Genomic DNA, 11,476 nt, shown 5'->3' on the forward strand with positions numbered 1-11,476 from the left:
TAGAATAATAAAATCATATGGTTGTAACCTTAAATGTGTAAATATATTTATTCGTCTGATTCATCTGCTGTCAAATGTTCAAGGTTACCACTAAATATTTTCCTGGATGTGGAGAAAGCCAACGCAAATGAGAACTCAAGAATTAATTTACACAGACTTATCTTTATTTACAGATGACTTATTTTGACATTTTTTCCTTTTTCTCTGTTGTAATTTAGCAGAAGCAATATTGTTTTGCTCTTCATTACCCTCCAGACTTTAGTTGCTCTATTGGTGAACAGTGGCTTTTATTTTTGTCTTTATTTGTTTAAGTTTAAAAAAGAATATTCAATTTGGAAGGCCAGAGGATTTCTTAAAAAAAGAAAATGTGTTTCTGGGTTTAAAGGTAGGTTAGCCTTTGAAGAGATTTTACATTGGGTTGATAATGAAAGTGGCCAATGTTGTGGTTGTAAATCCTCAGTGATAAAAAAAGAACTCCAATGACAAACCAAAACCAGGTCCAAACAGCCTGTTAAAATGACTTGGCTTCTTCCTTCAAAGTTTACTTAACAGTGTAAATGACTGCAAAGGTGGGATTGTACCACCGCGAGTCATGACCTTGACAACAATTGGAAGAAAACTGAAAATGACACTAAAGAGGGATAAGGGTGTGTTTTTGTGTGTGTGTCCCTACGAGATGGATCATGTGGAGAGTTGAAAGGCCCTCATGAATCAGCGGACCAGGGGGAAGCAAAACCCAACCCTTGGGACAGGGGGGGCCGTGGAGGGGACTTGGCGTGTGTTAGCCGGAGGGTGTGGGTCGGTTGGGGCGAAAAGTAGGTTCTAGGTTCAGTTGCTGAGCAGCAACTCTGTCGCCGTCTCCACGTCCCAGGATTTTGACGACAAAGCCACTATAACTGCATTCTGGAAAATAAACAATAATTTATTTCCCATACACAACAAATGATCAAATGCAGTATCCACACACATTCAGCGTTCATCGAGCATTCATTCACAACGGTTGAATGACCAAAGTGTGATCATAAGCTTGCATGTATGCATACTTTTTCAAAGCCCATGGCGCAGAGCTTGTCTATTTTGCGTGTGTATTCTGGGCTGGAGACAGGGGCGCCGGCGTAGACATGAGACCAGAGTCTTGCCGTCTGTTTGAACATCTCCGGGTTAAGCTTGTACTGGAACAGGAACCAATGAGAAATAGGATGGTGCTATCGTTAGAAGGACACCACGTTGATCATAACATAAATGAACCCTCTCTGGGCTCTTCTATATCATGCATGTGAATATGAATGCATGAATATGAATGTGATTTTTTTTCAAAACATGGCAAACCCTAAAATCCCAGTCCCAGACATGACCTACCTGATTGGCTACCACAGCATCTTGTGGGTCGTCTGGTTCCGCAGCTGCCAATAAAGCTTGTAGTGATAGGAGGACCGTCCTCAGTGTCATGGCCGCTGCCCTGTTGTGTATTGCATGCCATGGTCAAAGGTCAGGTTCATGACAGACTCGGTTGTTGGTAAAAACAACAACACAGGAATGGTTCCTAATGACAGCTTAAAACAGAACTTAAAATTGCCAAGAAAATCCAGCACAACTCACCACTGGTCTTTGAGGATGTCCAGACATATCGCCCCGGTGACGGAGCTTATGTTGGGATGCCAGATCTTTGTGATAAAGCGCACCTTGGGGAGGCAGGATCACAGACAGTTGAGAATTGCCCACCGTCATGTCCTAAATAATACTTGTTGATGACTTTCTCTACGACACCTACCTTAGGTGGATTGAATGGATAGGTCTCTGGGATTTTGATTTCTAGTTGATATCTACCCCCTGTAAGAAATAGAGCCGTAAGAAAGAGACGAGTACAACATGCAGTTATAAGGATAACACAACACACTTTTGAAACGTCTACTCGTTTAATTTAGTGGCCATTTGACCTTATAATTAATATTTACCTTCATATGGCGTGTCTGGTGGACCGGCTATTTCCCCTTTTAATTCTGTGAAGTTTTCATCCACTAGATCCACCTTTATCTGGTTTTTGCTCGTCTGCAAAGGAAAACGTAAAAAAAAAAAAACATAGCAAGCCCAAAGCTTTGACTGTTACTTGCTTTCAAACGTATACCTGCAATAACTGCATTAAGTGACATCTTAGCCGTTTTAGCCAACACTGGCTTGAAGTTACCATAAGGTGCACGACGTCTTTGCCAGGTTAGCCTGTACAGACACAAAGTAATGCACCGGGAAGAACGTGCAGTGAAAGAGAAGCATGGCATCTTCCTCGTTGTTTACTCATAATGAACATGCCAATGCAGCTAGTCACGCCAAGCTAACCTAACAACATGACTAACCTAACAACACGAACCTTATCTAGTTTTTACACGGCCAATTAATAAAGGGTTCAAACCGACCCTTCACCCACACGGTTATGGATGAGCAACAACAACTAGCTATACTGCAGGGTAGACCCAAGCTAGCATCTGGTAGCCTAGCGTCGCTGGTTTCGATGACAGCCACACCAGCGACGCATCACTGGTTCAAGCCACACGGTCGACCAGTACCACTAAAGGGGGGCTCACCTCTTCGCTCTTCAGAACCTCCTTGAATTCACGTTTTATCCTTTGGACAGCGATGTTGGCCATGATTCCCCCCCGTCTCTCGGTCCGGTTCGGGCCTCGCTCCTCCGTCAGCTGCTGCTCTGGGTACTTTCGCTTCGCCCCGTTCTGTCACTTCTTGGATGTACCAGCAAACAATACACACAACGATCAGGCTGTGTTGTGTGAATCCCGGCAGGTGCGACAAGCTGCTCACTAAAATGATACGTTAAAATACCCGACTGAACATGAACCGTGTTCCTATAAATGGTCGTCAAATACACAGGGGTTGTGGCGGTGCTAAAAACATTTTAATACTGACTGCATGACGCGTACAGGGGAGAAGGGTCACGTGATCGGGTTTTCCGTCCAGGGCACATGGGCGGTACCGGACAGACACACATTATTCATAATAATACAATGAGATAAAATTATCATTTACAGTTGTTTATATTCTTAAAGGTACAAAACATTTTCTGTAATTTAAGCATCTAACAGAGGTTATCCCCCGGTAATAGCGTTATAAACAGGTTGTGGATAAACTACAAAAAGCCTACTTCGTATTAAACGGAACGCGCAATTTCACCTTTCACCCTGCTCTACTGGGTTCAGACCGGTTGACCAGCATTTTTGTTGTTGTTGTTGTTGTTGTTGTTGTTGTTGTTGTTGTTGTTGTTGATAATGATGTGGTCAATGTTGTTGTTGTAGTTGGCAGAGATGGTGGTGGTCGAATTGTGTTGGGTTAGGTTTTCTTTCTAAAAACTCATTCTGACGCCATCGTTTGTAGTGAATGGTTTGTCGCTAGACCATATATGTTAATAGGTCGACATCTAGTGGTACACCGCTGAACTGCTGCATCATTCATTTGTACCTTGTCATGACCTCATCTTAACGCGACTGACTATGTACAGACAGCACATTTGCTAACTGGAAAGTTGAGACTGTTTTCATCTAAAAGCCTCCAGATTTAATTGTAGGTAATTCACACAACGAGTTCAAAGTTATTTCAGCAACATTTCAATTTGGTAGTGTTTCGTGTCTTGTTATTGTTATACTAGTTATGGTGGAAATAGAAAAATGAAGACTAGACTGTTGTTTTTTTTGGTCTTTAAGCCATCTGTATTTACATTTCTCTTCGAGTCTTCTCCCTGCCATTAATGCGTATAAGTCAAATGCATCGAATCATCGTTGTAGAGGGGTTCTTTGGGCTGCATATACCGGCTGGTTGATTGAATCCTGCCCGTCTCTCAATAGCCATGGCCACAGAGGTTGCGGAGAAGACTGGGGAAGATGTCCCGGTACCTGGCGCCGGAGGGACCCGTTTCGACCTGGAGAAGGAGACGGAGCTCCGCTTCGAGGTGGAGGCAGGGGAACGCGTACAGCTGGAGCTGCTCACTGGCCTGGCAGAGGTCTTCGGTTCAGAGCTCAACCGAAACAAGAAATACACCTTCGGCCCAGGCTCTAAAATCGCAGTATTTACCTGGCAGGGCTGCGGCGTTTGTCTCTATGGCAAAACAGAGGTGAAAATATACACATATTTATTATTATTATTTAGTTATTTAATAAACCTGTATGCGGTGTGCTAATGCAGGAGAAAACAATCCACACTTGATTTGGATTCATTCCAAGTTCCCTATGTTCCCCAGGTGGCATACGTGTCCAAGGACACACCCATGCTGCTGTACCTCAACACACATGCAGCCTTGGAGCAGATGAGGAGGCTAGCCGAGCGGGACAACGAGAGGGGGCCGAGGGTGTGTGTCCTCACAGCATTCAGTTTGTTTACATGCACCCTTAGTCAATCAATTTTGAGTTTGGATTGACCTAACCATGTTTCATAACCACTTTTATATAAAAGAGTAAGGAGAGTGCCCAAGAGTAACTTGGGCAAAATATTATTCAACCTTCCTATGCATTTAACCCTGGTCTGATTATGCTGCCTATGTAGACTGATTGTTGTATCAAATCAAACATTTATGATTGTGTTGTGTATTAAATGATGTCTGTGTCTCCATCCCTCAGGTCATGGTGGTGGGGCCCACAGATGTTGGCAAGTCGACGGTCTGTCGTCTCCTGTTGAGCTATGCGGTCCGGCTGGGCAGAAGACCCACACTGGTGGAGCTGGATGTGGGACAGAGTGGGGTAAGAAAGAAGCATTGGCATTGCATGATCATATCCTGAACCTTTTGTGCTGAAAAGGGATCTAGGGTAGCCTATCATGTTTGTTGAGCAGTATAATTAGATATAATAATAAGTGTGATTCAAAGTCAAACTGGAAGTCATTCTCTCTATAATCTTCTCATACCGTCTCTAATTGCATTAGTAAAATACAGTAAAAATAAAAAAGCATTCATATACATTGTAATGTGGCTGTAATATACATTTTTAAGTGCCGAATGGCAGTGGTGGGCAGAGTAGCTAAAAAATTTACTCAAGTAAAAGTACTGTTACTTTAAGATTATAATTACTCAAGTAGAAGTAAAAGTACTCGTAAAAATAATTACTCAAGTAAGAGTAAAAAAGTATGCAGTGAAAAGACTACTCAAGTACTCAAGAGTACAAGTACTGAGTTTCTCCGATTTCTTTTTTAAATAAACAGCAACACAAACGGTACAAAATAGACACCAACAAAATATAAAACAGCAAGGTTCAAATAAAGATAATGTAAATAACATCCTTTTAAATAAGATAAATAAGGTGTATAACCCTTGAACTAAAACAATAACAAATTAAATCTTTGTAAACTTAAATACATCAACCTTTAAATAGGCTAACATTAAAATAAATTCGGTTTATCCAAAATTATATTAATTAAAACCAATACACGTATAACTGTTAAATAACATTATTAACAAAGTACATCCAATCAGCCGTTCAAAACCAGTCTGCATGAATCGTATGACAACTGGATGGCAGGGGATGCGGACAAGGAATACACCGCAGGGGAGAACATGAGAGCCCCAGCTCGCCGCATAGTAGCCTGGGTGCTGTAAGCATGGAATAATCTGGATACGGAGTGGGTGAAAAACTGTGTGTGTGTGTGTGTGTGTGTGTGTGTGTGTGTGTGTGTGTGTGTGTGTGTGTGTGTGTGTGTGTGTGTGTGTGTGTGTGTGTGTGTGTGTGTGTGTGTGTGTGTGTGTGTGTGTGTGTGTGTGTGTGTGTGACCCGGCGCCCCCCGAAACGTTAACGGGCTACAGAGAATTCTCCCAACTCTCCCGATTACCACTCTGCGTGTGCGTGCGTGCCTGTGTGTGTGTGCAGGCGTTATTCAATTGCCTCTCGGCCGCTTGTACCCGCGATCTCGTCCTTTCGGTCATCACCCAACCCTCATGACCATAGGGGAGGATAGGAACGAAGATCGACCGGTAGATCGAGAGCTTTGCCTTGCGACTCAGCTCTCTTTTCGTAACAACGGTGCGGTAAAGCGAACGCAATACCGCCCCCGCTGCTCCGATTCTCCGGCCAATCTCACGCTCCATAGTACCCTCACTCGCGAACAAGACCCCGAGGTACTTGAACTCCTTCACTTGGGCTAAGGAATATTCACGTGATAAAAATAGATCTCGCATGTAATAAAAGAAAAGATCTAAAAAAACAAAGTAACGACCGTCACGTAGCCAAATGGAACGGCGTAAAAGTACCGTTCTTTCTTCAAATATTTACTCAAGTAAAAGTAAAAGTATGTTGCAATAAAACTACTCCTAAAATTACAATTTATCCAAAAAGTTACTCAAGTATTTGTAACGGAGTAAATGTAGCGCGTTCCTACCCACCTCTGCCGAATGGCCATGCCAAGAAAAGAACCTTTTAGTTTAGTTTATATTCACTCAAGCATTCTAAAAACCTGCCAGCAGCATGAACAGGCCTCTTACCTGGAGGTGAGTTTTAAAACGGTTTGTCTCCCCCGGTGTGGCCCAGGTGTCCGTCCCCGGGACAATGTCGGCCCTCTGCATCGAGCGTCCTGCCGACGTGGAGGAGGGCTTCTCTGTCCAGGCCCCTCTGGTGTTCCACTTTGGCTCCACCTCCCCTGGGACCAACATCAAGCTGTACAACAAGGTGGGCATCGAGCCCGGGATCTGGGCCCGGATGGTGTATACAAGCTTTTATTGGCTCTTTATTTTTTCCACTTATAAGTGTAAGGTCCCGATGTTCTCCAACACATTCCCAATTGGTGTGTTCGCAAAGAAAATACAGCAGGTTTATGACCAAAGACGGGCTGTTGGCTTTTATTTGTGCCAGGTGTCCCGCAATCTAGTCCAACTCTTCACACAACCGCTCTGTACTCATCCCCCCCCCCAATACAACACTGTCTGCTATTGGTCAACAAAAGCGCATGGATGATTTGCATTGGTTTCCTTTGGGCTGGTCCATTGCACAGTGACTTTCGACAATGAGTATATTGGACCCTGTTGAAATCACTGTGTTTGGCAGCCATAGTGGTTACGCGGCCTTACGCCAAGCTAAATTTAGCAATAAATAAGCATTTATCGCCTTTAATGTGGCAATGTGACCAAATACCCCCATAATGTATTGTCATTGATCCATCGAGGACACACTTGTATTGCGGCCAGCTCAGTGAGATAGTAAACCCTTTTAATTGGTAGTGCACTGCTTGTAAAATGACCCCTGCTGCGATGACAATCAGATATATATAAGACTTGGTTTTGGTTGCAAATCTGGCGTGTTACAAGTCGGATGTCCCCATCCTCCAACAAGTAAACCTGTGTTTCCGAAGTCAAATTTTGATACCGATGTACGTTTCTCTCGGCGTGTTCGCATAGCTGACGTCGTCCCTGGCTGAGGTGTTCTCCCAGCGCTGCGAGGTGAACCGGAAGGCCAGCGTGGGCGGCTGCATCATCAACACGTGCGGCTGGGTGAAGGGCTCGGGCTACCAGGCGCTGGTCCACTGCGCCTCGGCCTTCGAGGTGGACGTGGTGCTGGTGCTGGACCAGGAGAGGCTGTACAACGAGCTGAAGCGCGACCTGCCCCACTTTGTGCGCGTGGTCCTGCTGCCCAAGTCGGGCGGCGTGGTGGAGCGCTCCAAGGAGTGCCGGCGGGAGACGCGCGACGAGAAGATCCGCGAGTACTTCTACGGCTTCCGCGGCGTCTCCTTCTACCCGCACGCCTTCGACGTGCGCTTCTCGGACGTGCGCATCTACAAGATCGGCGCGCCGTCCATCCCCGACTCGTGCCTGCCGCTGGGCATGTCCCAGGACGACACGCAGCTGAAGCTGGTGCCGGTGACGCCGGGACGCGACCTCACGCACCACGTGCTGAGTGTGAGCTGCGCCGAGGACGGCGAGGAGGGGAGCCGGCGCGGCGTGGTGGAGAGCCCCGTGTGCGGCTTCATCGTGGTGACGGCGGTGGACACGCAGGCGCAGGTGATGACGGTGCTATCGCCCGCACCCCGGCCGCTGCCCCGACACACGCTGCTCATCATGGACATCCGCTTCATCGACCTGAAGTAGAGACACGGGGATACGGGGGTGATGGGGATAGGGAATGTATCGGTATGCTTTTTTAGTAAAACACAATGTACAGGTTTGTTTCTTAAACTGGTGCTTGTTTTATTAGTCTGACTTGTTAGTTCATCGATTCATTTTTTTTATAAAAGGTTGTGAATGCGTCATGTGTGTATTTCTGCTCAAGATTGTTTTGTCCAGTTAGAGATATCCTGTACAAGCCCGTACATTTCTAAAACTAGGAAAGATTGAGATGGATTTTTGCTATAATTCTCCTTTTTATTAGTCAGGCCACACAATTGGACTCTCGTCTCTGGTATTTCTACAACGAGACTCGTATTGGGGGTTATCTCAGCCATGGTTGAGAATGAATTGGGGGGAAGGAACTTTGGCTTTGACTCCCTCAAGAACATGAACCACGACATGGAGGAGAAAGGGATTGTTGGCGGCGAATGTCTCCCGCTTGAGCCCCGCTGAGGGACCACCGCCGGAGGCGGAGGTGCATAAGCGCTGCCCGGCAAAGATCCCTTTCTCCTCCTTGTCGTGGTTCATGGTCTTGAGGGAGTCAAAGGCAAAGTTCCTTCCCCCCAATTCATTCTCAGCCTTGGCTGAGATAACCCCCAATATGAGTCTCGTTGTAGAAATACCAGAGACGAGAGTCCGACGTGATGCGCCATCACACCAACAGCAGAACGGTTATCCAAATAACAAGGAAGTGTACAACACTTGCGTTACAGTCCTGGAGCTCTATATCTAAATAATATCATATAATACATAGATATCTATATCATATAACATATTGTGTGCGCCTCCAGACGATATTATGAATCACAAACGACTTTGTCGGGTTCTGCGACATCTCTGGTTCTTCCACTTTCACATCAACCTGAAGTCGAAGTCGACTGAACAGCGCGCTGCCTGCTGCCGGCTATGGCAAGCCGAGTGTGCCACAATTCGACTTCAATTAAACGCGTTCTGAAACGCCAGCACGCGTGCCCAGAACGCGTTTTGGTTTTCCAGAACGCGTTCCGGCGTTTCAGCGCGCGCGCCCAGAACGCGTTCTGGCATTTCAGCGCGCGCGCCAAGAACGCGTTCCGGCATTTCTGCGCGCGCGCTCAGAACGCATATTAGCATATTAACAGCACGCGTGCTGTTAATATGCTAATGCGCTCCTCCCCTCAATTTTCTCAGCCAATAGATTTGAGCCGTTTTCACCTAATCATATGCTAGGGCAAACACACAGACAACATCAGTCGAGACCAGAGCTCTTCTTTCGCGAATCTTTTCTGTTGTGTCGTTCTTAAAGTCGAAAGATGTTAAGATGTTTCAAATTAGGTGGTTAATGTGGAGGTGGTGAACACTACAAGTACATACACTTTGACTATACACTATCTAAGCTACTTGACCGAACATTGTGTATGGTAAGTGCCGTGGCAACTATGATAACATAATTAAAAAATACTTTTATTTATAGCGTATCGTTTATTACATTTATTTATTACAGCATTACATGAGTCAGCTTATTCGTCTTCTGAGTACAATAAAAACAATAAAAGAGTTCAGAAGTTAGAGTTAAAATTCCATTAGAAGTAAATAAGTCCGTCTGAAGTATTAACATGCAGTTGCAGGTTTTAGCCTGTACGTGGTAGTAGCCTATAAGACGAGGTATAATTCACTTCATCAGTTGGAATGAGACAGATAGAAAAAACTATATATATATAATATAGGGAGGTGAGGAGATAGATACTACTACAACTGATACTATTGGTAACAAACTGGTAGGTATTGGTACCCAACAGACCAAGCCCTTTAGGAAGACTTCCATCCCGCTCCTGTCACATTACATAAATAGTTGGTGTATAGCCTATATAAATGTAGAAAATATTGCAGCCAAAATTGCCCCCAAAATATTCACAACATTTACCATTTAACCATCCCTTTTCACATTAAACTGGCCTCTACTCTTGATACATTTGTAACTCACCTACAAACTCACTCATAGCCTTTAATTTAGTGAAACGTTTTGGTCACCTTTTTCCTATTTCTTTTTCACAGTGTCTACACGTCAGGTCATGGTGAGGAATATATTAATCATATATTTATATTAGTTAGTTAGTATGTTATTACTATATTGTTATTAAGTGAACATCAGTCCATGTGTTACAAACAAACAGCAGAAATCAAATGCCGGGAGGAGGGAGAAGCCTGTCTGGGCAGGCTCTATACACTGCGGTCCCGGTCCAACCAGCACCTGCCGACAATCTCCTGATTAGGAGTGAGAGAAACACAGGCATACACACAGCAGGGGCCGGGTCAAAGACCCGCCTGGGTCATCACACCTGCAACTGAACACCTCCAAGAGAAATTGTGGTGGATTACAGGAGGACTAAATGACATATGCTACCAGTCTCCATTGAGAGGGGACAATGTGGAGGGGGTCACCACGTACAAATGCCAACACAGATGCACTCTAGAAAGAGCAGAGCCGGCTGTACTTGCTAAGGAGGCTGTGGTCCTTCATATGATTAGGTGAAAACGGCTCAAATCTATTGGCTGAGAAAATTGAGGGGAGGAGCGCATTAGCATATTAACAGCACGCGTGCTGTTAATATGCTAATATGCGTTCTGAGCGCGCGCGCAGAAATGCCGGAACGCGTTCTTGGCGCGCGCGCTGAAATGCCAGAACGCGTTCTGGGCGCGCGCGCTGAAACGCCGGAACGCGTTCTGGAAAACCAAAACGCGTTCTGGGCACGCGTGCTGGCGTTTCAGAACGCGTTTAATTGAAGTCGAATTGTGGCACACTCGGCTTGCCATAGCCGGCTGCCCGCTGCCGGGCGATGGTGCCTCGCGGCAACCGGCGGCATGTCGAGTCAAACCAAAGTTCCTTTCCCCCAATTCCTTCTCAACCATGGCTCAGATAACCCCCACGACAGTCTCGTTGTGGAAATACAAGACACGTCAAAGAACCGACAAGAAACACTTGCGTTACAGTGTGTGTATTCACACACACACACACACACACACACACACACACACACACACACACACACATGTGGCGCTCGCACGGTCGAGTCTCATTGGCGGGCCAACGTCTCTGGGCGGGCCAGGCAGAGTAAGGGGAGGAGCTGAGATTCCTCATGACGTCATGAGCACAGATTTCCAAATCTGCGCGCTTGAGCCTCCGTTTTTTCAAAGGCGAGCAGAACAGCTAGTGCTCGTTTTACACCAAACGCAAGTTTTAGCCACTGGGGGACCATAGGCAGGCTAGGGGAACTCATATTTATGTTAGAAAACCTCATAAATTGAGATTTTCATGTCATGGGACCTTTAAATATAATTTGCTCAGGTCTTATATATTTTGGCGGCTGTCGGGAGAGTTAAATAAATAAACGTTTATGTATTTTATAAATAGATTTATTT

At 45.4% G+C, this 11,476-nt stretch overlaps 2 protein-coding genes across 3 annotated transcripts; one reads left to right on the top strand and one right to left on the bottom strand.

Moving 5' to 3' along the window:
* Positions 1–142: 142 nt before the first annotated feature.
* LOC132465843 (ubiquitin-conjugating enzyme E2 K) lies at positions 143–2,941 on the bottom strand. The gene is made up of 7 exons (XM_060062687.1): positions 2,580–2,941; positions 1,956–2,049; positions 1,772–1,830; positions 1,600–1,682; positions 1,360–1,459; positions 1,044–1,172; positions 143–903 (listed from the first exon to the last, which is right to left on the bottom strand). The coding sequence occupies exons 1-7, from the start codon at positions 2,640–2,642 to the stop codon at positions 829–831; spliced, it is 603 nt and encodes a 200-aa protein (XP_059918670.1). The 5' UTR covers positions 2,643–2,941; the 3' UTR covers positions 143–828.
* A 491-nt stretch (positions 2,942–3,432) lies between these two features.
* On the top strand, positions 3,433–8,221 carry clp1 (cleavage factor polyribonucleotide kinase subunit 1). 2 transcript variants are annotated; one of them, XM_060062689.1, is made up of 6 exons: positions 3,433–3,567; positions 3,849–4,114; positions 4,241–4,348; positions 4,617–4,736; positions 6,513–6,650; positions 7,376–8,221. In XM_060062689.1, exons 2-6 carry the CDS (start codon positions 3,851–3,853, stop codon positions 8,060–8,062), a joined length of 1,317 nt encoding a protein of 438 aa, XP_059918672.1. In that variant the 5' UTR covers positions 3,433–3,567; positions 3,849–3,850; the 3' UTR covers positions 8,063–8,221. The 2 variants fall into 2 exon arrangements, with proteins under 2 accessions (XP_059918672.1, XP_059918671.1); XM_060062688.1 differs by having other exon boundaries at positions 3,458–3,571.
* Positions 8,222–11,476: the final 3,255 nt, after the last annotated feature.

The sequence above is a fragment of the Gadus macrocephalus genome, chromosome 10, assembly GCF_031168955.1.
Source record: "Gadus macrocephalus chromosome 10, ASM3116895v1".
Classification (NCBI taxonomy): Eukaryota; Metazoa; Chordata; class Actinopteri; order Gadiformes; family Gadidae; genus Gadus; species Gadus macrocephalus.

Coding starts and splice junctions, on each gene's coding strand:
- LOC132465843 (XM_060062687.1), bottom strand. CDS start 2,642: ATGGCCAACATCGCTGTCCAAAGGATAAAACGTGAATTCAAGGAGGTT. Junction 2,050..2,579: donor AGGTTCTGAAGAGCGAAGAG/GTGAGCCCCCCT, acceptor TTTCCTTTGCAG/ACGAGCAAAAACCAGATAAA. Junction 904..1,043: donor GCGCCATGGGCTTTGAAAAA/GTATGCATACAT, acceptor TTTATTTTCCAG/AATGCAGTTATAGTGGCTTT.
- clp1 (XM_060062689.1), top strand. CDS start 3,851: ATGGCCACAGAGGTTGCGGAGAAGACTGGGGAAGATGTCCCGGTACCT. Junction 4,115..4,240: donor GTCTCTATGGCAAAACAGAG/GTGAAAATATAC, acceptor TATGTTCCCCAG/GTGGCATACGTGTCCAAGGA. Junction 4,349..4,616: donor ACAACGAGAGGGGGCCGAGG/GTGTGTGTCCTC, acceptor TCCATCCCTCAG/GTCATGGTGGTGGGGCCCAC.